Source organism: Vidua chalybeata, chromosome 15 (genome assembly GCF_026979565.1).
Source record: "Vidua chalybeata isolate OUT-0048 chromosome 15, bVidCha1 merged haplotype, whole genome shotgun sequence".
Lineage (NCBI taxonomy): Eukaryota > Metazoa > Chordata > Aves > Passeriformes > Viduidae > Vidua > Vidua chalybeata.
Window position 1 is genome coordinate 18,276,304 of NC_071544.1, and position 26,122 is coordinate 18,302,425.

General features: G+C 44.2%; 1 protein-coding gene across 3 annotated transcripts; it reads right to left on the reverse strand.

Moving 5' to 3' along the window:
- Positions 1-78: 78 nt before the first annotated feature.
- On the reverse strand, positions 79-26,030 carry LARS1 (leucyl-tRNA synthetase 1). Of its 3 annotated transcripts, none has more exons than XM_053956427.1 (32): positions 25,836-26,030; positions 24,844-24,962; positions 23,290-23,377; positions 22,611-22,691; positions 22,040-22,180; positions 20,743-20,904; positions 19,956-20,068; positions 19,484-19,547; positions 18,943-19,010; positions 18,362-18,587; positions 17,185-17,272; positions 17,018-17,094; positions 16,320-16,373; positions 15,499-15,639; positions 14,713-14,790; positions 13,768-13,853; positions 13,612-13,677; positions 13,440-13,522; positions 12,704-12,842; positions 10,461-10,670; positions 9,569-9,626; positions 8,746-8,809; positions 7,970-8,153; positions 7,661-7,751; positions 6,703-6,843; positions 6,023-6,163; positions 5,829-5,939; positions 4,891-5,001; positions 2,795-2,899; positions 1,563-1,658; positions 1,065-1,197; positions 79-455 (listed from the first exon to the last, which is right to left on the reverse strand). In XM_053956427.1, exons 1-32 carry the CDS (start codon positions 25,839-25,841, stop codon positions 250-252), a joined length of 3,531 nt encoding a protein of 1,176 aa, XP_053812402.1. In that variant the 5' UTR covers positions 25,842-26,030; the 3' UTR covers positions 79-249. The 3 variants fall into 3 exon arrangements, with proteins under 3 accessions (XP_053812402.1, XP_053812404.1, XP_053812403.1); XM_053956429.1 differs by lacking the exon at positions 25,836-26,030 and adding an exon at positions 25,658-25,773; XM_053956428.1 differs by lacking the exon at positions 25,836-26,030 and adding an exon at positions 25,607-25,683.
- Between the last annotated feature and the right edge of the window lie 92 nt (positions 26,031-26,122).

The following is a 26,122-nucleotide window of genomic DNA, read 5'->3' on the forward strand; positions in this document are numbered from 1 at the left end:
TGTTCCTGAAGATCCTGCCCACAGCTGGAAAGAAAGGGTCTCCAGGGTAACTGTTTCCTTTCAAGAGAAGCCAAAGCACCAGAGGAAAATAATTTTATTAAATCCCTGTTTAAAAGAGCAGGGGCAACTCACATGTGAACTCGGGTTGGTTTGGGTGGGCTTTTTTTTTTACAGAACAAATTCTCCCCTTTGTTTAATGGAGATGCTTCCAAGTCCCTCCATGAACCTTCTCACCAGATACACGGCAGTTCAATGAACCAGGTAAACAATTGTGTCCCCAATGTCCCTTGTCAGGCCATTCTCAGTGACACAGACATGCCGCTGGGCCAGGTCAATGTGGAAGATGGCTTGTTCCAGGATTGGAGTTTTCCCTGCTTCCTCTTTGCCGAGGACTGGAACACGGCGGGGCCCAAGCACGGGATCATCAAACCTCATCAGCTTCACTTTAGAGAGATCTGCACAGAGAGAGCAGCTGGTCAGGCCATGGCAGCTGTACCCAGGCCACAGCACCCACAGAGTTAACCACAGCAATGCTGAACTCTTGGAACTTCCACACCTGCTCCAAGGAAATGCGTTCTCATGGGAATAACTGTCATGTTAAGGTTTACACCAATACAACAATGTCCTTCAGGGGTTACACAGTTACAAGCATCTGCTTGGAATGTGGTATTAGGAATTTGCTTTATCTGGCTCAGGACAGGTCTGAGTAACTTAACAGTTATTCCTCATTTTCTGAGGAATGAACTGCAGAGACTGGGAGGAAGGTGAGAGTTGATTGCAATACAATTCCCTATCAAAAGGCAGACTAATAAGACTGCTAAGCAGACCAAGAAGCCTGGGACCTTCAGCTAAACCTTCCTGCAAGTGCAGCCTTCCAGCCCTGTGCCCAACAGCACACTGGCACCTCCTGGGAAGACAGGGAGGGAGTCCTGTTTCATCTCACATTCCCAAAGCTCCACCCCAGGAGCTGGCACACATCCCGCACACACAGGGCATTTCCCTGTCACACCCCTGTGTGCACCCCCTCAGCACTGGCACAGCTGTACACCTGTGCTGGTGGCTACCTTTGATCCCTCTGTCCATCTTCATCAGGCGCCTGATGATGGTCTCTCTGTTGTCCCCTTGCCTGATGTCCATTTTTGTGGAGAAGTGGCCGTTGGAGGGCTGAGGGTTCACCAGAAACACGGACACGCCAGGCTGTGAGAAACAATACAGACCTTAAAGGAGAACCTACAGGAGAAACATGAAACTGAACCAAACAAACATCTGCTGCTAATGAAGCCTCCAGAGGGATAAAATCCCTTTAGAACTTGCCTGGCCATGCTGGATACCAGCACTGGCCCAACTCTAAAATGCAGCCCAAAGTGTAATAAGGGTTTAAGACATATTTAGGGAAATCAATGACATTTTTACTTTCAGAGTTAGAAATATTCATACATGGTAAACTTTCATGTCTGATCAAAGTTTTTAAATGGCATATTTAAAAAAACCCAGACAAAAGTAAAGTTTCAAGTTTTTTAATTCAGTTTTCAGACTTTCAATATCTGAATTTCTGATATTACCTCAGTTCTGAATATAGAAAATGGTTTTCCAGGACAGCAGTCTTCTTTGATTTTATCTTCTGCTTCAGAAGCAAACTTTACCTCAATGTGATCCAGCTGTAAAAGAAAAAAATGGGGAAGAAGGGAATAAGCAGGATTTTAATGGCTTTAGAGGGAACAGCAGAGGTTACAGCCCCATCAAACAGCTGTTCATGTAGGAAAGGGGAAGGCAAACCTGCAGTGCCATAAAGCAACAAAAGTACAACTGAACCCACAAAATCTTGTTTGGAAGGTACCTCTGAGGGTCATCTACTCCCTGTGTGAGGTGCCCAAGGTGCCACTCCTCACTGCCCAAGACCTCACTGTCCGTCTCCAAGGACAGGGACCCCCAGAGACTCCCCAGCCCCTCTGGCTGTCCCCAGCAGTGTATCCCTGTTCTGAGGACACACTGCTCCCTCGCCCATGTCAGGGGGTTTGAAGATTTACAGATAGTTTAAGTTGCTGCTTGCTCTCGGCTGTGCTCTGACATGGGACAAGCCCAATAAAGTCACATTTGTTTCATATGGCACAGGTTACATCCAGCTCTGTAATAGATACAGTTTCTAATTCTTAAAAAACAGCTGCTTTTGATTTTGACTTTTGGCGTTGGGGTTGTTTGGTTTTGTTTGGTTTGGGTTTTTTAACACCATGTGCCTGAGCTGTCCCCTCATTACCATGTTCCTTTTAAACTAAATTCTGCTCATCATATGAAGCAGCACAACTGCTACCAGACTGGATGCCTTTTACACAGCACAGTGTGAAAAGCCCTGCCCAGAGCCTGCTCCTTGCAGAGGGAAGACAGCCTGCTGTAGCCAACATGCCAGTGCGGGTGCCCAAGGACTGACTGGCCTTGCTAATGCCTTGAAGCAGCTCCTTCTCATTTCTTCAGCTGGAAACGTGAGATACAGACTGGTTCAGAGAAAAAGGTATCCTCAAATTGCCAGTGGACACCACTGTCACAGCTGCACCCAGTACTGCAGAGAAAACCAGTCCTGCTTTCTGGGACCGTGTTTGTAGTGCTCACCTCCCCCTGTACCTCATGCCAACACTGAACAGATCCATATGCATCTATTTGGAGACAAAGCTGATAAAAAACTGTTGCTCGAGCATTGCACACCCAGAAGTTAATGTAAAGAGGCTTCGAGCCTTAGGGAAGGCTGCTGCTCCAGCTATCCCAATAAATGCCAAGTAGCAGGTGCCAAGTCTGTACCAACCTCCAGGGAATTTGTCAAATAGACAATGTTCTCCATGAGCACTGCACGCTCATCAAACTCCAGCTCGAGATCAAGAACACGAGAACCATTTTTCTCCAAGTTTTCCTGTGGGGGGGGGGAGGGAAAAAGTATTAAAAAAACCCTCTAAAGGCTGCAAGTAAAATGATGCTTCAAAATGGCAAACTATCCACATTAGTCATGAAAAGAATAGGCTTGTAAATCCAAGAGCTCTCTGCTGGCACAACATTAACACTGGAGCAATAATTTTCTTGTAACAGGGCTTCTTCTTCTACAGGGAGCTGATGACACTGATGGGAAGAGTAAGAACAATTAGAACACATTTTTAATATAGAATTGAAAAGGTGTTTGACATTCACAGTTATTTAAATCCCTACTTAATGTGCAGGTTGAGAATTCACAAAATCAGTCAGCATTTCGGTGGTATTTCACAGCAGGAAACTCAGGCTTATGACCCAGTTTAAAATAAAGGACAAGCCCACAACACCTGCACATGCTCTGCAGGGAAATAACAACCACTTTGTAAGTTAACATAAAAGTAACTTAATTAGTCCAGAAAGCCAGCAGCAACAGTCACAAGAGACACAGTATTAAAGGCAGGATAAAAACCACATTATTTTTTTTTTTTAACTAAAACAGAACTTCCTCTTTGGAGTTTAATCTGTCCCTGCCTGGCTCTCACATGCTGAGCCAGCTGCCTCCTTTGAAGCTCTGCTTTGTCAGCCTCAGCATGGTTGTGGTTTCCTGGTTTCCTCATCAGTTTAATGTAAAAGATTCCCTTTTAACATGGAACTGCTTCCCTTTGTAAATCAAAGAGGTGCTCCTACATTTCAGTCCTCCTCTGATGAGTAGGAAGCACAGAGATGCCTCTTGTACCCTAGAACTGATGAATAATTGGTTTCAGAGAAAGACACTGCTCAGGTGTTTCCGTGTCTCTGTGGGAAATAGGCTGCTGCTCTTTGGAAACAAAAAGATGGATTTGAGGTAAGCCTCAGCTCCTTCCCCACATGCCCCAGGATCACTCACTGCTGCCAGACTAAAGACACCAAAACACAGCAATGTTTCAGCCCTAACTCTTAGGACTGAGAGCTTTTCTGACCTTTCCCAGCTGGATCAGTGGATCTAACACATCCCTACTGTTCTTACAAACTTACACAGGAAGCTCCAGAACTGCTCTGTGCTCTCTGCTCCTCTGAAGGCTTCCAAGTTCCCATGAAAATGAACAATCAGAACAACCCCACAGAGACAGCAAAGAACAGCTCCACTCAGAAAACATGAAAAGCTTACAAACAGAAGTAATTATTATGTGCATTTCAAAAATCAAGCTAAAGCTTAAGGAGAAAAAGTAATTTTTCTTTTTTTACACTCAAGATTTTTTACATTACTAATCCCTCTCAATTTCTACAGATCATGGAAAGTTATTAAAAAGGTTTTAAATCATACACTGCAACCCCTACCCCCTATTTAAAAAAAAATGTTAATTCTTTGCTTCTTGGCTCTCCCTAGTTGTTGTATTGAATTTTCATCTGCAACAGCAAGCACAAGAAAGTTTCTTTAAAGAAATGGAAGCCAAGATTTTCATAGGCTAGCATGACTCAGGGAAAAGAATGGACTATCAGCATATTAAGTGATAAACAGAAGAATTATACACAAAATTTGTAATTCCATTCAAGGCTCAGAACAGTCTCTTGTTTCCTCCCTTACACATACTGCAATCATTCAACTCTTGCCCTTATTCTTAGCTTCCAGTTTTTATGTCTCCAAAGCAACACTTGACTCATTTCAGCATGAAAAACTGGAGAAGTCACATAGGATACATTTCAAATACAGAGGGGTCCAGGTATGTTTGAAGTACAGATTGTATCATCCACAAAACACAGAAAGCACCAAGCCTCAACCAGATCCAGAGCTCACCTGGGCTAATTCACATAGAGACGTTTTTATTATGTAGTTCTTCTAGAGATGTAAAAGATGTTTATAAACAAACCCTTGAAGATGCCACACAAGCAAAGGGCAAAGGGGAGACACTGCATTCACAAAAGCCTTTCCTGTACCAGAGCTGTCCCTCTGACACTTACCTTAACCATGGCAACAAAAGGCATCACCTTCTTCATATACTTCTTCAGCTCTGGCAAGGTGTTCAGCTCACTGGCAATTACTTTATTATCTGGCAGCTGACCTCCACTGACCTAAAACAGGGATGAACAAGCATAAAAGAGAACAGCTATCATGAAAAACTTGCCTTTCAATATGATATACCTTTCCTGCTTTCCCATAAATACCAGCAAGGTTTGTCAGCATCATGGATTCCACAGATAAGTTTTCTCATCCTTCTGAAACCCAAACAGCATTTAACACTAATACAGAAAAAAGGCCTGTACAATGCCCAAAGGTGAATAGCCCCAAGAACAAATTCCACATGAGGAATGTTGGTTTATCTCATTGCCACAAGCTAGAGTAGTCAGGACTCCCAAATCTATCAGCTACAACCCTGGTGTGTTCAAGCTGAGGATGCCTCATCAGGATCCCAAAGGCCACTCTCAGCAGTTTCCTCATGTCAGAAGCATAGATCCTTCTGCTCTCTTAATATATTTCTTCTTAGGACAGACTTATTCCATTTCAGCAATTTCTTGTGACACTGCTGAGTGGTAAACACTTACTCAAAGACTAGAACAAAGCTTCTAAGCCCACCTGCAGAGTAAGGCAGCAGTAGTCTGTCAGTCAACCATGTTTCCTCAAAAACATACTTGTAAAGAATATTTAAAAGCTAACCACTTACAATTGGAAGAAACAACAGAGCAGAGGCACGTTTTTTACTCAGATTGTCAAAACCAATGACATGCAACTGTCAAATCAATGACAGTCCTTGGGACATTTTCATTAAGCATCAAAATTTACCGGACAGTTGTAAAATCTACTGAAATAATTTGGTAACAAGGTAGAGCTTATAAACTTTCTACAGATGAGCCCCCAAACAGCTGGCAAGCAGCTGGAGGGCAGAGGAGGGGACGAGCACCTGGAAGTGCTTGCGCAGGACGGACAGGGTGGTGTGCTGCCAGGGTGGGTAGCTCTTTGCCACGTAGATGGTACAGTGAGAAGGCTTCTGGGAAGGCTCTTTTGTACTTTTCTGAGGAAATAAAAGAAAAATCAGGAAGGAGTCCCTAGGCAATAGAGAATTATCACACGTGCACACAAACAGAGCAGCCTCACCTTGCCCTTCACAGGCGCCATGTAGCTCTTGAGGCGGAGGCGGAGGTCGTGAGCTGCTTCCATCAGGTACTGAGAGGAGCGGATCAACACCTCATCCACGGGCCCTGCTGCTGGCCACGAGGCCCTCATGATGGAGTCAGCCTTTGGGCAGAGCAAGACAGGAATGCACTGAGTGAACACACAGTAGCTGGTGGGTTTCCAACCATTACAGCTTGATTGGAAATGAGAGTTTAAGCAGTTTGGACCTCAGTGAGCACCTACCCATAACACCCTAAAGGAGAGGGCACACAGACAAGAAGCACTGCAAGTGTGTTCAGGACTATACATACAATTACAACTACCATATGCCTATGGAATGCCATCTACAAGCAGAGGGCTTAAAAAACATCAAAACTAAGCTTTATTCAGAAGTGTAAGACTATTGCATTGTTGCACTAAATGTTAGATCACCTCTCTGTGAGCAGACAATGATAGTGACTGGGATTAATGCTGCACATATCATCATGGCAACAGGCCAGCTCCCTGCAGTCACTGTCCCAGGGACAATGAGCCAGTATGACTCCTTGGATTCTGACACATCTTTTCTAGTTGTACACGAATATCTGTAAGCCTGACATGGGTGTTACCGAAATCCATAAAAGCTCAGATCTGAATCAATGGCAGAACTGAAATGTCAGTACCTTCCCCAGCAGGGACCAGATGTGCTCACACAGGTGGGGGCAGATGGGAGCCAGCAGCAGAGTCTGCACCTCGATGAACTGGAACACCAGCTCCCTGTGCATCCCCTCGATGGCCAGCTCCCGGTACTTGTCTTTCGCTGCCTGGAACAACAACACAGCCATCAGCCCTCTGCTGCCAGGGAGAAACACCAGAGTCACACACACACCTGCGGGCTCCAACACGCCTTCAGAACGTGAGCAGCTTCTCATAATCCACTACTGAGTTCTAAGAACTGTATTTTCCTGAAGCACCCACATATGAATCTGCCACTTGGCCACTGGATTTTTTGCATTTATGTGGTACTTTAAAAAACTGTTTATTGGCACAAGCATAAAAGACAAAAACATCCACAGCTGTGTATCAGGTGCCGTCACCCCAAATAACTTACATACAGATACTAATAAGAACTAAGAAAAAGGCAATGAATATGATCTATCATTACACATAATTCAGCCTATTTAACCCTACTCCTGAGTATCTCAAAGCAGCCACATGAAGGAGAGTGTGTAATTCATTAAATGGAGCAGCATGGCTCTGCAGACACTCTGGAGACATGGTTTATGGAGGATATCAAAAAGCACTATGCTTCCAAACAATTTTGTTGATGCATTATCTGCATTTCTTATGAAGAGTCCTTTATCACAAAAGATATAAAGAAAGGCAATACTTTTTAATAGTGTCTTTTTTAAAGCACCTTCTTACTTATATTAGATATCAGGACTATTTGCAGAATTGCATTTGCTTTCCTCTGGACCTTTGTAAAGCTCTACAATTCCACATTTATTCCCTTGAAGTATGCTTGTTTCTTGACACAATTCTGATTCCAATTCAGCTGTATGATTAAGGATCAGAGACAGAAGGATCAAAAGAAATCCACAAAGTAACAAATATCAGGTGTCACTTTGTTACACCTCCTACCTGAAACTCAAAGAAGCCAGTTTTCAGAGCTTCCTTAAACATCATCTTCTCATAATTTTGGTCTGTCTTCATTATGCCTGCATTCATCTCACTGGGGAGGGAAGCAAAGTGACAACATCAATACCACATAGTCTGTCCCATGTAATGGCAACACGGCAAACTATCACCAATGCAGCCAAACCCCATAACCTGTTCTGGAATGAGCTCTGTTTTATGGAATTCATTAATCTTTAGAAAAAAATAACTACAGGATTCCTCCTTGCAAGGAAAAACCTGGTCCAAACTGTATTATTAACCTTCATACCACACCTGGCAAAGACTCTGTCATTGAAGGTGCTGGCTGGGCCACTCCTCAGGCTGTCTCTGTTTGCAATCATCTCCTTCACCCACTCCACCCACGTGTAGAGACGAAGAATACCAGCATCTGCCATGGCTTCCACAAAGTTGGCATCTTCAACAGTGTCTCCAGCATCAGCCAAGGCCAAACGCATGCCTGAAGAAAAGGGGATCAGCTGCCAGGGCTGGGGGCCACGAGCTGGCCGATACCCATGGGGTGCTGTGCCTCCTGCACCTGTGACAGCTCACCTCAGCTGGAGTTAACAAATGCAAAGCCAGGTCACAAACTGCCTGGCCAGCCAGAGGTGCCTCGAAGGAGGCACTTCCCTGGGAGAGGAACACTGCCCTCCTTGGGAGGGGACCAGACAGACACCAGAACCAGGAGAGCAGCACGGCCCCTGCCCAAAACACAGGAGCATTGGGAGGAGCATGGCACACATGGATACGCAGGGCACAAATATGTACACGCCCCATGCACACCAACAGCATGTCCTGTGTTCTGATCCCTACAGTGAATGCAGAGAGATCCAGCAAGCTGCTCCTGGAGAGCTCAGCCCCAGGAGCAGCTCCAGGCTGAACCAGGTGTGCTAACACACATCCTAATCTTCCAAGTGGAGTTCAGCTTTCAACAAGAACAGGTGGTAAGTGCAGAATTATTGCCATTCGATACTCCAATAAACTCCTTTGAGAGCAAAACACTCACAGTTTTGGCATAATTGTCAATCAGATGCAGGTCAGAATGCACTCACCATCTGCAGAAAACTTGTCAACAGCTTGAGTGAGGGTGAGGAAGTTGCCTGTCGATTTAGACATCTGAAAGAAAGATAAGAGTGTTTGTTTTCTCACACATCCCCTGTGTTGGTGGATAAGCAAGACAGACCCAGCAAGGGTTTGGGCAAACAATTTTCTCATGAATCACAGCAAAAAGCACTTTGGTAAATCTGAATGAGGTCTCACAGCAAAAGCAGACTGAACTCTGCACGCACTCAGCAACAAAATATAATCCCAGAAATTCCCTAAATTAAACTTAAATAGTACTTAAAACTGGCAGCTTCAGATCACCATGTATTGATTTTTCAAGAAGAACTCCACTTGGGAGTGGAAGGGCTTGTTTTGGGGTTTTTTTATTCATATCAGACAGTTTCCCATGCCTAATTCCTGGGTTCAGGCACTTTAAATTCAATTCAGTGTCAGAACTTGCACATATTAGCAAGCTATTGGCACAAACTCTTTCCGCTCGCTGCACCTACTCCAATGCTCTAAAAAGGTAAACTTTATTTAAATAAATAAATATGCTATATTACCCTAGAACTTAACAGAAATACACTGAACTCCTCACTAAATTGGTGAAACTTAAGAGAAAGTGCTACACAAGAGCTGACTTAAGACAAAGTGCTACACAGAATCACAGGCAAGGCAGGTCTTTACCTCTAATGAATGAAAAACTGGAGGGCACTAATGAAGAAATGTCACTATTTCCACTGCTTACATCCCAAGAAGAAGTTTCCAGTCTGCCTAGCAAATGCCTATTTTGACAACACGAAAGCCATGTCACACAAAACCTCACCGTACCTTTTCAGAATTGAGGAGCAGATGTCCATTGGCTCTCACAGCTACTGGCCATTTTTCCCTGTCCAAAGGCAAGATAGAAATCTTTTGGCCAAGTAAATACATTTTCTCATTTTCAAAAGAGGAAGAAACATTTTATGTTCCAGTTTGAGATGAACACCTTGAGTGGAATCTTAAAAAAAAACCTAAGGGTTGTCTTAAATATATTAAGGAGTATCTCTGAAGATGAAAAGAACTACAGTATAAAGGCTAAGGATTATCACTGCTGGAACGCAAGGCAGGGAGCAGTGCACCTGCAATTACAGTTCACTTACGTCCCCTTCCTCTCTTCAGGTATTTTTAATTTAAAGGCCAGTGATTGGCACTGCCCAAGAGCACACAACAGTGCTGGGTCTACATTTCTACCCATGAAGGAAGGAGATATTAAATTATCCACAATCATCTTTACTATACATCAGAAACAGACTTTTCCTATATACAGTTTTATACAAGCCCTAAACCAAAATTCAAGGGAATGCAAACAGTATTTTCACCATAAAAGCATGCAACGGGCAAAGATTCTCAACCAGTCCTGCACAGCCCATGGGAGTATATATGGCTCTTTTAACCATCCTTGAGAAGGAATTAAGGTGACTTAATAATAAAGTCAAATAAATTCCAGTGCAGGAATACAACTCAACACTGGGAAATCCATAGGAGGAGATAATGCAGATAAATCAGGGGGAATAATGGCATTTTCCATTTCAACAACTTCTATTATAGACAACTGTATCAAAGCTGCAATATAAAGGAATACATTTTCAACACAATTCTAAATGTTGTACAGTCCAAAGGCCATTAGCATGTAACAGAATTGCAAACTCTCCAGCTTTACCTGCATCACATCCCAACTCACCTTTCTGACCACATGGCCACATGATTGTAGAGGTAGTACGACAGGTGATTTGGAACAAGATCTTTGCCAGAAACTCTGAGATCCACAGGATACCAAAACTCAAACTCCTCCTTCAGCTTATCCAACTTTTCTTTTGGAATCTCAGTTTTAGGGAATGGAGCTGTCTTGAAGAAGATGTAATCCCAAACCTCTTTGCTCATTTGATACGCCCTGCACAGAATCAGTCCCACATTGCACAGTCAGTAAAAGCTCCTCACATTCTACAGCACTTTCTGTAAGGCAGCTTAAACCCATGGCTCCATTCTCACAGCACAGTCCACATGATCAGCAAACACAGACAGAGTGCCCAGGGCCTTTGCCCGAGTTCAGGTGAGTGAATCCAACGTCAGAAACAAAATTCAGAACTGCTCAAGCCATGCCCTGCTTAAACTGCCCTTGGAGATTTCCCAATTAAACATAAAGACTCCCATAAAGAAAAAGTGATTAATAATTAAAGCATAATCTTGAATATCCTGGAAACCTGATTTCTTTTCCAAATGTCAGCACCCAGGACTCAGCACCACCTGTGACCTTAAGTGAACACTGAGAGCCCCCCACTGGTATGCCCCATGGAGCCATTCCTTCTGGCTTCCCAGAAGTCAAAGAGCAGGACAGGAGAGAACTGTTGTACAGTTCAAGGTTGCCTCCTTCATGGAAAAGACCACAAATATTTTCCAACTTCAAATGGAATGAAAATTTAAAATTAACTTTTACTGCAAGACACATCTTACCAATTACCAGAGGTAAGATCCACAATTTTGAAGGAAAATACTGATGAGATACAACTGATACCCACAGCTCTGTGGCCACTGGGCTGCATTGACACATATCCTTCTTGTTTCTACAGAGATTCTAAATCCTGGCTCTCAGAGCTTCAGTAGAGTGCACCACATACTGCATGCATTCCAAATTAAATCCTTTCAAACCAAAGTTTGCCACATGTCAGCACCTGCTAAGGGGCTTGGACCTTTGCTATGCAGAGAGGAAAAGCATTCTGGACCCCAAATACTTCCAGTACACATTAAAAGAACACCTCAGATAGTGGTCTATACTACCAGTTCAGAATAAATCCTACTGGCACAGGTTTGCTGGTTTGGTTCTGGCAGTTCTTGTTCTATGCTTTTAAATTCCTGTGCTGTGACTGGGCTTGTGTTTGGTGCCATATTCATTTTAACTGAAGGTGACTGAAAGGATGGGCCATAAACCCCCTTTTCCTTCACGCCACAGAGCAAGCGTCAGTAAAAAGCATTTTCCAAGGCTGCTAGATGTTATCTACTTGCATGGGAGAGCACTCTAATTGTACATGCTTAATTACATCAAATCTGTAATTCAGGGCCCAGGATGCTCACTTCAAAGCTTGTTTTTTGACACGACTAGCTCGTGCATAGCTTCTCTGTAATTAGAGAGGTTTGAGCCCAAATGACAGCCTTGCCCAGTCTCAAGAGGTATTTCTGTCTGTAAGAATCAGAATATTTTGGAAATGGTTTTCAGATTAGTTATAACATATAGCAAGAAAAGTTTCAATTCCAATATGTAAGCTACTCCAGAAATTAGTCCATAAACCACACAGAATTAGAGCAGATGATTCAAGGCACAGTCTGAAGTGTTTTTTCAGTAAGATAGTACAGACTGAGCTGTACTATCTCATCTCTCTGACCCCTATTACCACACTTCAAAAGCCACTCCAACCAAGAGGTGACATGCCTCCCCCCCCTTGCTCTGAAGACTTCCACAGACAAGTTGTGGATAAAAGATGGTTCTGAGCTTCCAGGAGAGTGACAGTGACAAAAACCAAGAGCTAAATCCAACTCCCTCTGTACACTGGAGCCTAAAATTTATTGTGGTGCACAGCAGTCTCAGCAAGCAGACACCTAAGCAGCCACTGAAACCAATCACCCAACAATGTGCCAAGGCCCATTTCAAGGCAAGTCAAACAAGTATTGAAAAAGGTGATTTGCTCTCCACACAGTTCTTTCAGAGAAGCATTTTCCCACTCTCTCTCACTGCCTGTCACACTCCTCTCTTTCCTTACTGCCCCTCTGCAAACCTGTTCTAACTCAGCTCATGGCAGGTTAAGTTTAATAAAGACGCTTTTTACACACAAAAGCAAAGACTCGGCCTCCTTGGCAAATCTTTCTGCAGAGCAATTCAGGAGATAAGCACACCTAATTAAACAAGAGAACTTCATGGTTCACTCTCCTTACCTGATGCCCAGGGGAGATTCTCCTTGGCCCCTCAGGTTGCCCCCCTGCAGCAGGTGAGCCACAGTGTAGTAGGCCATGTAGATGGTGGAGTCAGAGAGAGACTCGATCAGCCACTGCTCATCCCAAGGCAAGCGGGTCCCTGCAGGGAAGGCTGTGTCAGGCACCCCAGCACCACCCCGACCCACACGCACACAGGAGCAGCTGATGATTTTCATGAACATACATATATGCATTAGAACTCATGCTTATGCTTTTAAAAAATATTTGGTTGAAAAATTGAACTATGCATTTGAAAATTTTACTCAAGAGCAAACACTTGCTGATTTTCAACCTATTTCCTGACACAGCTCAGCTCAAGAACATCTGCTGTGGGTTACAGTGCACATCTAGCAGCTGTCCCATGTCACACAAGATGAAGGCTAATCAGAATTTGAGGAGAAAACTCAAGAAATGGTATAAGCTCCCTCTTCTGAGGTCCCTTTCAAATCAATAGTCCAGGCAGAAAGCTACTAAGATGCTGCACAGACTACCTGTAATAGTGCAAGTATTACCAGCCCCATGCACTCCCAACAAAGCACACCTTCTCTGGGATGCTGGGCCAAGATACAAGTTGGACAATGTTGTTCCCACACTTCTCTATACCACTGGGGATGTTGTATAGCACTTAAGCCTTCCAAATGAAACGAGGAGTACCATCCTTAAAAAGAATCAACTGAGAAAGGAATGTTTTGCCTACCTAAGCCATACGTCCTGGAGCACGCATGCTCTTGCAGCCAGCCTAAGGTAGCTTCAAAATTTCTCCTAGTCTCTTCACAGAACCTGTAAGAAAGAAGCTCTTACTGCCTTCAGCCCTCTCAGACCCCACCAAGAGAAGCAAAGTCTCCTTTACAGCCACATTCATAACTCACGTCTCCAGATGTTGCAAGCACTCTGATGTCTGTTTCTTCCAGCTCACTTCACCATAATCTAAATACCTGCAGTCAGGAGAGGTTTATTGTAATGAAGCAATCGAGAGGTAGTGTACAATTGGAGCAACTTTTTAACTGCAGCTTTGTTTCACTCACCACTGGTCACAAAGGGCCACGACACACTCATCAGCAGATCTCGATATAACTTGTTTCTCAGGTTCCATATAAATCATGGCTTCACCCTAAGAGTTGAAAGGGCAATGAAAGCTGAGATTTAAGTACTTAGCAAAGTACTAAAATCCTGACAACTTACTAAAAAGCATCCCCTCTATTCTAATTTGGTTTATAGCACTTACTGCATAGCTCTCACCACTGCCAAGCTCTCTGCCTCAGTATTCCCTTGGGTAAAATGAGGCAAGGCTTAACTCTGTACTTCTCTAAGGTACCAGCTCACAGCACTTTGTACAGGAAAAAAAGGACATAAGCACAAAACATTCCCCACTGACTATACCCCCTGATTGAAACAGCTCCTAGAAAACTCTGGGGGATAGAGGGAGGGGGAAAGGCAAAGAAAAACAGGATGCTGAGCTTCAAATCTACTTGCACACATCATCCGTACCGATGCATTATAATCTGGACATAACAATGCCACAGCAACAAGGGAATGATGGCCTGAAGCCTCTCTCACCCCCAGTCCTCAACAGGGAGTCTCATTAGAGGGAAACCACAATCACTGCTTGTTTACTGCTCTCTGAAACAGGAGCCCAGCAAGGGGGCATTTGCACATCACACATCTCCTTCACTGGCTTGAAAGAGACTTGACAGTCCAGGTCCTACACTTCCAGTATCCTCCCAGCTATATTAAAGAATAAACTGGACCACCAGAACATGTCCTAGGGAAGGTGACAGAACAAGGCAGGGAACAAGAGAACTCTAATAAAGCTGCTCAGCCCAAGAACAGCAGGTCCCTCTCTCTGCAGCGACCCAAAGCACCGTGAGGGCTGCAGAACCACACCAGGGGCTTTTCTGGCGACTCAGCCCTGTGAAAAGGGCAAAGCAGACAATTCAGAAGTAGCTGTGTGCACACATATGTGCACATACCTTATCCAACATCAGCTTCTGAATGCGTTTCTTGACATCTTGAACTTTTTGTCCTTTGAATTCATCCACCAACATCACCTGTAAAGATGGGTGACAGGAGACAATTTTTTTCAAAATTTAGCAAGAAATAGGTGCCAGAGGTGTTCAAATCAATATAAGGAAGTAGCAGGTGCTGCCATCTTTGACATGCAAATAATAAGAGTTGTTTTTTTTTCATTATGTGCAGTCATCTTTATCCAAAAACACTTTGTACACATGTCAGCATCCACACAGATGACAGATTGCAAAGAGTCAGAAATAAAAACTATCGTTTGCTTAAAAAGAACAGCTGAGAAATGCACATGGTGAGCTACTGAGGTAAAGACAGGAGAAAAAAAGAAAAAAAACAAAACAAACCAAAACAAACACAAAAAAACCAAAACAACAACAACAAAAACCCCCAAAACAAAACAAAACAAAAAAAAACCCTGCAAATAATAACATCTTGTCATTTCATATCATTTTCCCTATCCATACTTGCAACAAAATGAATCAGCTCCCCAGAAGGTGATCACTTGATCACTCACACAGGACTGTGTGAGTGGAAACTTTCTCCAATTCTACATTACTCCTTCAACTGCAGAACCTTACTACAGGAAGAGTCTAAATGAAAAGTCCTTTGGGACTTTTTTGGGAAAAAAGGACACTGTCCCTCTTGAGATTTTTTTTTTTAATTCTTTACCTACCTTTTTTTTCTCCTTGTTAAAATCACCAAGAAACCACTTACCAAAATCTTGTATTACTTACTCCCTCATAGAATCCTTTCAGGTACACTCTCTCCTTGGCCTCTGCAAGCTTCTCTCTGTCATTCTGGCTCTGGATTTTGAGCTCGTCACAGACAAATGGGGCACAAAGGCTGCCATAGCCTGGGATTTCAATGATGGGCACCTGAGAATTAACAGAGGGCTGTCAAACCCCTCCTGCACCCCACTGCTCACTCCATACACTCACAGCATCCAACACAAGTTACACAGGGCTTACAACAGATTGCTGCAATTCCGCTCATTGCCCAGAAGTTCTGGCAGCCCCCAGGGGGACTCCTGAGCTGCCCAGGTGTGTGCCCTGCCATGACACCCCACGGAGCTGTGCCAGGACTGGAGCTGGTGTGTGCAACCAAGGGTTCTGCAGAACACTGGGGTGGCTTTACCTGTAACCTGCATTTCCTCAGGAAAGCTGCCTCAGCCTCGAGGCTGTGCTAACAGTGAGGGATTCAGCTTTTTGCACTGAACAGATACCCTCCTAATCAGGCCATGAGGGCACTAAGTTTTAATCAACCAACAGGTTATCAGGATAATGATGCATTCCATTTCCCAAAACAATGACTCCCATAAAAAACTGATACTTTCCTTTCTCTCTGAAGTACAGAATTGAACAAATCTTGGTTGCGACCCTAGACAGACCAAATGCTGTAACTACAGGAAAATATGAAAACTTTACGTTTTTCAGCTCTTTTAGCTGAGAAGGACTTTAAATAGAAAGTCTGGAAGAGGTGGCACAGCTCCTGGTTCGTTTGTCATCAGTGAGCATAACATCCTATGTGCTGTAGATGGACACGTGGGTGCACTCACCGGCTCAAATGGCAGGACCATCTCATCTCTGATGCCATATTTCACCCTCAAAGCCTTGAAAGTTGGAAGAAAAAAAAGCAATATAAAGAAGTCTTCTAGATGCTTTTATCCATTCATAGTGTTTTTTTGTACATAACATTTTATTAAAATCAGACAATGCCACTTCCTTGCTTTCTCACCATTTCTGACACCTGAGCTCAATCCTCATCTCATTTCCAGGTGATTCTTTGCCATAATTGTCTACATTTTTTAAAAGGGGAAAAATTGATATTGCTCTACCCTAAAATGAGTGGGCAAAAATTCAGTAGCCAGGGATAGCTGTTCAGACACTGATGTACTCCTGCAGTTAGTAACAATCACTTTCAGTCTCATTTGAAATTCACAGAGAATCTCAATCTCATTTTTGAAAGTCATTTCCACAATAGGAATTCATTTCTGTTTCACTGGTGCTCTTCTCTACCTTAACATGCAGCACAAGTTACATGATTCTCATCCAAAACTCAAACCTGAAGTCTGAAAAAAACCCCATTTGTCCTAGACCAGTTGGTTTAAACTTTATTAATTTTTAACTGCCTTGATTTCAAGGTAGAGATGGCAAAATGCCAATTCAAGCAAGTTTCATTTTACCCACTGGATATTCACTTTTGACCCTCTTCTCTAGGGGAAGGAAACAGAAACAATTCAGTTGACAGACTGACCTGCTTCTTTTTCAAGTCTCTCAGGGCTGCAAAGTCATCTGGAGAGTCAGAGGGAACACTTGTCACCACTCCAGTTCCTTGGCAAAGGAAAAGATAAACAGATGAAAGGATTAGACCCCACATAGTGAATGCCAGTGCCCATCCAACAGGCTCTGCTGCAGAATTACCTTTGTCCTCCTTGATGGTGAGCATGGGCAGGGCGTATATGACCTTGTAGGTGGTGAGGGGTGCTGAAAGCGCAGCACCAAGAATCTCCTGAGCAGGACAAAGGAACAGCATTACAGTAAATCAGGGGCTTTCAGCCTAGCAGAGTAAGCTCTCCTGGCTGATATTCTTCAAAATTTTCTGTAAAATTTCCTGACACATTACAAACAAATTAAATACATTTTATATACAGATAGACAAGGAGGAAGTACATATGAAAACGTGTGGTACTATTTGAGGCAGGATATAGGTTATATATTGGTAGAAAAGTCAAATACCAAATACCAAGAAACTTAAACTACAAGTATGTAGAATTGGGAAATCATAGGAAGCAGAAGGACAGTTTGCTTACAAGTATCTGAAGCACAACAGCATTGAGGCAGAAGTGGCTTAGGAAACCACTAAGTGTCAAAAGTGACATTAAACAAAGAAAGCATATTGTCAAGATATTCACACACTGACAGGAGGCAGTCAAGATGTAGCAGCTGTCTTCTACCTCACTAATTTGCTTGCATTCACATCATGTCTACTAACAAAGGAAAAAAACACATATTTTCTACTTCATTCTTCAAAGCAAGATCAAGAAAGATGGCGACAAGTTGTAGTGAATGGAGATCAAGGGATGCAAACAGCTGAAGGTGCTTTGTATCAGGATGAATAAACCACTGATGACACTTGCACAAAGCACGCAAGGACAGCAAACCCCAAAACCACTGACATTCACTACCCAGCTAAGAAAGCTTCATTCACACAGATGTACTGGAAATGTCAGTACCAACAAAAGCCTTTTCCACATAACCCTTTCTAGCTGTTAGTTTTCCCCTTCCCTTTCCATTTACTCTTCCCAGCAAGCAGAAAAACGTTACTTAACACTATCCTTTACATCACATAGTTTGGATGTGAGTGAATAGGAATGCATCTGTCCCCAGCTAAGTGCACCAGGTTATTCTCCCAACAGCAGCTCTGGCTTGGCTGCCAAGGAAGCTGCCTGTTGTTTGCACTGTTTGTCACTAAAGATTTCCGGCACTCCAAAATTTCTGTAATACCTCCTGTATTTTCTTTACAATTAGAATTGCACCATCACCTTTCTAAGCCCCGGAGGAGCAGCTGAGCCTGCCCAGCACGCTGCAGGATGCTCACCTCTCCCATCAGCTCCTTGACCACGGGCACGACGCCGTTGTCCTTGGTGAAGCCCTGGTAGGCCATGTTCCGGGCAGCGCGCTGCGTGCAGATGAAGATGTCCCCGCTGCCCGTCTCGAAGCCGATGTACTTCATGTCCGGGCGCAGCCAGCAGTTGGTCTGGCCAAACATGGTCTCTGGCCTGAGCGTGGCAGCCACCAGGAAGATGTTTTTTCCTCTCAAGCCACTGGGGGGGAAAAAAGAATTGGATAAGTTACCAAAATAAAATCATTACAGCTCATACAGAACAGGCTTTTAAACTAACACCAACTTCCAAGCAACAATTCCTGAGACAGAAGTTGGTCATTAATTCGTTGTGGGTTTTCCATTTTCCTTCCTTTTTTTTTTTTTTTTTTAATTCCATCCTGAGGTCCACGCAGATGCAGCAAATAGAGCAGGTCAAAATTCTGACCAGGTCTTTGAAGTGATGGAAATAACCAGGTGAAATTAAATTCTGCATTAGGCAAACCAGACTGTTTAATTCAATGGTCAGTTCTGGCCAGGAGACAGAGTCCATCTGCCACTAAAAATTCAAGACCTACCTCAATTTTGCAGGGTAAGGATCCAACACCTTCATTTTTATCAGCGTGTATTCTTGAGGCCCAACACCCTACAATTCCCACAAACAATGCAACAATCAATAAATGAAACTCATTTGAGCAGGAAAGAAAATAAATCCTATTCTGTAGGAACCTAATCCAAACACTATTTAAGGTACTGATGCTTTCCTCAGAGTAAATCCTATTTCCATTAATATGAAAGGCTGTTCACTAAAATGCAGTCTGCAGAGAGGTTATACCACAGCCAAAAACTGACCAGTCACAGACACTGTCTCAGCAACATCTAAGTTAACAACAGCTCGTTTGTTTAGTTTCAATAGATAACAATACAATGGAATGATGCTGCTGGCAGGGATTGCCAAAAAATCACAGAAACCAGCTACAACGGAAAATACTATCCATAGTTCCAGACAAATCTGCTCAAGAGAAGAGTTCATTCAATTTTCACATGCACTGACAGCTGAGAGCCATTTAGTACTTAAGATCATAAGCAATGCATGAAAATGTCAAGTTAAAATATTACCTCTCCTGTTTGCCTGTCATGATCCATGCAAGGCTGTCCATCTTTAGGAGAATAAATTGTATATCTAGAAAAAGATTTTCATTTAGCAGTGAGTAAAATAGTGTATACAGCAAGAAGGAAAAAAAATATAGCTCTCTGGGAAAAAAAAAAAAAAAAAACTCTTAATGGCATTTTCAAATTTTGTGTGGATCTTTTCCATCAGTGCCACTGTTCAGTTTTCACAAGAGCTTTCAGAATTGACCCTTTTTTGCCTGGAGTTGGTACCCATGGGAAAACTAAACCTGGAAGACAGATCTCACATGTTTTGCTGGCACAACAACTACACTTCACTGTGTCAGGCAGAGCACCAGCAAGGAAAGATTCTGGTTTCATGTGAGTTAAAAGCACGCTCTAGAGATGTGTCACAGGGTTCTGTCTCTGGTACAGCTGAGCTCCCACACTCCCAAAAACTCAGAGCTGAGTGGCAGCTTACCGTTTGCCAAACTTAATCTTATTTCTTTCCTTTAGTGTAAGGAACTGCCATCGCACAAAGGAATCGTAATAGGGATTGACATTTGTTGTAATGAAGGAACGCCTCCAGTCCACCTGAAAAATGGGCAAGAGGCTCCAGTAAGCAAGCACAATCAAGAAATGAAAGGAATCTCATTATACCATAACTATTATTTTAAAAATAAAAAGAGCTTTCTCTCCAAAAAGACAATGCAAGTACATATACCATAAAGGGTGTAAGCTTAAATACACATCTGTGCCTGCTCTCTCAGAGCAGATATGTCAAAGACTCGAGGTCCCTCCACTGACTGAGAAATTTAGAGGTTTTGTAGTAGTTTTAACCAGCCATTCAAGCTGAAATTCAGTACTGCCTTGTTTCATCATCTTTATTCCGCTTCATTTTCAAAAATCTGTTGTCAGCAGGAAAAGTACTTTTAGGAAGAAAAATGATGTGATGTCAAATAGAAGTACTGTCAATACTGACTACCAACAAGTTATCTCACATGGGACCCACAGGCCATAATGTCTTTATTGGACTAATTTCCAGCTGTGTCCACTGTACAGGGTACAAGCTCTATATAATAAAGTACTTAATTATCACCCAAGACCATTCAAATGTTACATTACTAATTCCATAAATATCAAAAACATTCCTGGAATTATGCTGGTATTACACAGAAAATCTCAAGGAGAAGCAGCACATTCACCAACACAGTAACAATACAGGTACAGCTGTCTGCATAACTGAGGTTGGGGTCACCCAGAGTCACCTTCAATCCCATGCTCTTCAGATCCTGGACAGCAAGGGGAGGGAAATAATCCAGCCAGTGCTCAGCTTCAGAAAAACTGACCACTTCTTCATCAGACAGACCCAAAGACTTCATGATTCCCCACTGGTATTTGGAAGAGCCAGTCTTGGCAGCAGCCTTGCTCTGAAAGAACAATTGGGATTAGGAAGAAGCCCACAGTCTTGTCACAAGAGCATTTGCCTCTGTTAATGTTATGGTTTCTGATTCCAGATACACAAGTTAATACTCCTAAATATTCTCACATCCTCCCTCTAACAGTGAGGGTAATTGGTTAGCGTTTCCATTCTACACCCTGTATTTGCAGAGGTGTACAATACAGGGTGTATTCTACCATACCTTGTATTCACTGCTCATTCCCTAACCCTCCTCCTCCCAACTGTTCCACGCCAACGTCCAAAACACCTGCAGAGGCTCTGCCAGAACAACCTGGCAAGGAACTGCCTGGTGTCGAGGCCCTGCTCAAACCCATGGGTTTTTGCACCACGGAAAGGTGGATAGCCCTGCACCCCTGTACCAAAAACCTTTGCTGCTGTAACTTTGCTCATGGCACTTTCCCCAGCTGTTGTCCCTTGAGAATTTCCTGTCTCTGCCCAGCAGTGACCCAGGCAAGGTCACACCTTCTGTCCTGTAGAACAGCCAGAACCCAAACCCAGCAGTTCCAGTGGGACAGTCTCTTGAGCATGCATAAACAACATACAGAGCATCTCTAAACTTTTCCCAGACTTGATTCTTTGCCTTGCCTTGGGATACTCCCAAGATCCTAAATCTCATTTAAATACATGGTAAATGAAAATAGTTTGGATGATTTTACTGAGCCCATCTAGAGAGAACTGGCTAGATAGCAATTTAAAAAACAATAACCAGAACAGCAGGAATACACTTGCTTTACCTCTGAGAAAGCAGGGTTATTTCCTAAAACCTGCTTATGAATGTTCCACAAATGGATTAAAAAAATAAATAAATAAAGAGTTTTAAAAATGAGAGTATTACTCTGGATCTGATCTGTTTTTTTCTCAGAAAACTATTAGGCAGGGTATTAGCTTACCAATAAGGGTTCATGCATTAACATGGTATCTCTGGAACCATGCATTAATGCATTTTTTCAAGTCCACCCTAAAGGTAACTCAGCTGCCTTGGAAAAAACAATAAAATCTTTGTATCAAGGTTTCTGTGAGCCCAAAGGAGGAAAAGCTACAATGGGCACACCAAAGTTTTGACAGTACAGCTCTCATCCAGGAAGGTTTGGTTTAAACTTTACCTTTTTGCCTTTTGCTTTGTCTTTGATGATAATTTCTTCCTCTTTTTTACCAGAATTTTCTTCCTCTTCCTCCTCCTCATCAGGAAATTCCGGTGGGCAACCATACAACTCCACTTCTCTTTTCAGCTTATCTGCACAAGCCTGAACAGAGATATTGGGAGTGTGTCAGCCAGGGCACCGGCTACAATCACAGCCAAGGAGTGGGTTTTACTGATAACATTTTGCATTCCACACTTTAAACTTTTTTTGGACTTTGCATTAAGATCTAGGAGATCCTGCCACTTCCAGAACACCTTCCAGGGCAGGAAGCAGTTTACTGTAAGGATTTTCTTGCAAAGGAAAGCATCCAAGAGGTAAAATTCAGTTTTCCAGCTCTTTGTCTTTTAAAGTGATGTTACAGCTCAAGCACAACACATGTTTATTACAAATTCAGGTTCCAAATCACATTGTCTTGGTGAGTTTTTAAATAAACTAATGTGATGTTGGGGATAGACAGTAAGCAAGGCTCCAAGTAGCCTTAGGGATAAAAACCCCATGAGAAACAACCCCCCAGCAACAGCAGAACTCTCACCTTGATGGGCATCCCCGTGCAGTGCAGCCCAAAGGGAAACAGGCAGCTCCTCCCCTTCAGCCTCTGGTACCCCACTGCGAACTACAGACAGGGAAAATGGAACAGCTGAGCCAGCCTGGGAACAGCCCCAGGCTGAGCCCTGCTCCAACACAGCTCTGACTCCTCTAACGCAGCCACGGGCAGCTGACAGAGCTGGGGGCAGCCCTGCAGGAAGGTGACACCCAGTTTGTTTCCAGGCCTGCCCCTGCGGCTGCACAGGGCTTCCAGGCTGGTTCCACCAGAGACCTGCGGGTGCAGAGGGGCTGCTCTGGAATCCTACCCCCAGCCCCCAAAACCTGCTCCCAACACAGGTCACAGAGCACAGCAACCACAAACAAAAGGGACAGGTCCCTCGTGAAGTTTGAGCCATTTAGCAGCATATCCTAAAAATCTTATTTCAAAGAACAAACACGGGAAGCAACTGCAGCCCCATTTCATCAGATTAAAAATTACATTAATGGAATTTCCCTTCAGCTAGCAATATTTCTACTGAAAATGTGGGAAAAAAGGAAAGTTTAATAAGTCATCACTAAAGCTATGAAGGAATTGACATGGCATCCTATTAGCTCAAAACTAAACAACAAAATCAGCATTTGTTCTAGAATAGTATTTAAAGGTATCAGCAAAGGAGAATTTTTACCTCACATTTAGATAAGGAAAACGTGTGTCCCAGGTGCAGGCGGCCATTCATGTAGGGGTAAGGAAAGGTAACAAAGTACTTCCCTTTGCTGAGGAGAAAGTCAAAGAATTAAAACATAATTAGCTTTGTAAATGACCATCAGACAACACACGAGCAAAACAGGTAACTGGGATGTTCAGCTATTATCAGCCCACAGTGATGTTAAAATATTTTCCTTGCCAGTAACATAAGTATTTGATCTTAAAGATACACTAACAGGCTTTATCATCCTAAAAAATAAACACAAAAGAAAAAACCCACAAAGGACTGACATCACACAGAAACATTGAAATAGATACAGCATGTTCCCAAAGGTAACAAATTCTAATCCTGCTCCTGTAAATTAATTACAGCAAAGGCTTAAAGTAATTTATTTAATCTCCCACTGTGTGAGTTCAGATTTTAAGGGCACACTGCAAGCAATCACACCTTTCACAGGGATATATTGTTGCAGGGTTTTTCAAAGATGTATTATGTTGTTGGAACCTGAGCTCTCAAAGCAGCTAAGAAAATATTTACATTTAGGACACTGAATTTCTACCTTTACCTTTGTACTCCATGCCTTGTACTCTACTTCATGCCTCCCTGAACACACTCCCTCGATCCATTAACACGAAGGAATAAAGGCCAAGTCATTTGTTTGCCTGCAAAAGCTATGATTTAAGAATCTGACACCTGTTACACCACTTCAGCTATTATCTTGGTTTAGTCTGACGTTCCCACACACCAAGTATTAACCTCACACTGCCAAGGTCACTGCTTTTCCAGTCAAAGACCTTCCACAGGACTAATGCTGCTCCCCCAGACAGCTCTCCACACCTGTGAGGAGCATGGATCCCAGCAATTCCAAAGGAACCGTGCTTCCAAGCACACCCTGCATTCCCAGAAGATAAACAAGTCTCTCAGTGTTTACTCTGGGGCAGAAATAAAAGCAAGAGAGTCATATGGCCTTCCCCAGTGGTGCAGAGCACTCTGTGCACCTGTGAAAGGCTCTTCCTCCCCGCAGCTCTGCCCCATCCCCGCTGGGGCTGCAGCCCGTGGTGACAGGGTGGTCACGCTGTCCCCGCAGCCTCCCCAGGACCGGGCCTTCCTCCCTTTCTACACAGGCACAAGGGGCTGGTCCAGAGCAGGAGCCCAGCACTGCTGTGCTCTGTGAGGCAGAGCAGGACACACCTTCCCTCCGAGGGAAACCTGCCCAGGGGCGAGGGCTCAGGCACCCCACTGCGGAACCTCGTCCACCTCAAAGAGCACAAGGCACAAAGAGAACCTGGTTTTAGCCCACAGAGGGTACTGACACTGCCAGGGAATGAAAAAGCTTCTCTCATCCTGCTGGAACTCAGCCACACACGTACTCAGCTGCTTTATGTCATCAGCTACAGAAACGTCAGCAACGGGCGAGCAAGTCTCTGCAGCTGAGCCATGAATTCTGCTCACTGGAAAGGGACCACTTTCTCCCTCCACCAGATTTTCAATGAAAAAACATTTCAAGCAGTGAAAAACCAAGTACAACAATACCTCCTCTGGTCCTTCCTGTCTGCAGCATTGATCTCAAACACTCGATCATGCTCCCACTTCTGCTGGACCTCTCTTTCAATCTTCTTCAGGAAATCCACTTTGGCTGTTCCTTTACGCTCCTGTTCAGCAGAGAAAGGAAGGGAAGTCTGGCTGAACAGGGTAAGAAAGGCCAGAGCTGTAGCCTATCACAGCCCTGGTCTCCCTGGGTAAGGGCAGCACTGCCCCAGCTCTCAGCAGGGCAGCACAGGCGGCTCCGCGGGGCTGTGTCCCGAGATCCATTCCGAAACCGGGCCCAGGGTCTGCAAGGAAAGCCCAACGACCGCTTTCCACAGCAAAGGACTACAGCAGCCAGGCTACGCACACGCGCTGGCCATCTTGCCAATAAAGAACAAACTCAGAGATGTCTGAACTGGGGGGGTAGAAGAGGATACAAATCGTAAGTGAAAGCTCCCATAGAATTCTGGTTTTATTCCAGACTCTCCATAAACCCACGCGATGCATCCCCCTCTTGATGTACATAAAGCGGGCACAGCACTCCCTATGCCACGAAGAGGGCAGGTAACAAGTGTAACTGTAGTTCACGGAGTTCGCCAGGTAAAGCATTCCAAGCGATTTTAATTAAATCAGTGTTCAGCAGCCCTTCCCCTCATTATTTTATTACATAACATATGGCAAGTATTAAAGGATCTTATTCTTCCACCATATAACACACAGGAATTGTTAAAGGACACACGGATTACGGACACACGCATTCTGCACTCACAAAGGTTGAGAATTTAGTTTTTCCCCATCAAAACCAAGACACTCCTAAGACCTTTACACCAAGGGGCCGCAGCCGCCGGCCAAAGGCCCCGTGCACGCCGCTATGGGACTCTCTTCCCGGAGACCGCGGCGCCGAAGAGTGACCCCGAGGAGCCGGCGAGGAGCCCCAGGGAGCAGCACGAGCGCCGAGGAGCCCCAGAGCCGGAGCCGCGGCCCCGCTCTGCACTCACCGCCATATTGCCGCGCCTGACGGGATCCGCACGGGCCGTGCCAACAGCGCCAGCGGGCGGGGGAGCCCAGAACGTACCAAGGCAGCGGGCGCGGGGACACCGGGCCCTTTTCAGCGTGAAGAGAGGGGAGAGAAGGAGGGCGGCAGGGAGAGCGAGAGGAGCGATCGCTACGGCCGCTCGTCCCGGCTGCGGAGGGGGCAGCGAGCCCGGTGCGCCGGGCCGAGGGGTGCGCCCGTGGGCACGCTGTCCCTTTAAGAGCGCCCCCCCCAAGATGTCGCCGCGGGTTC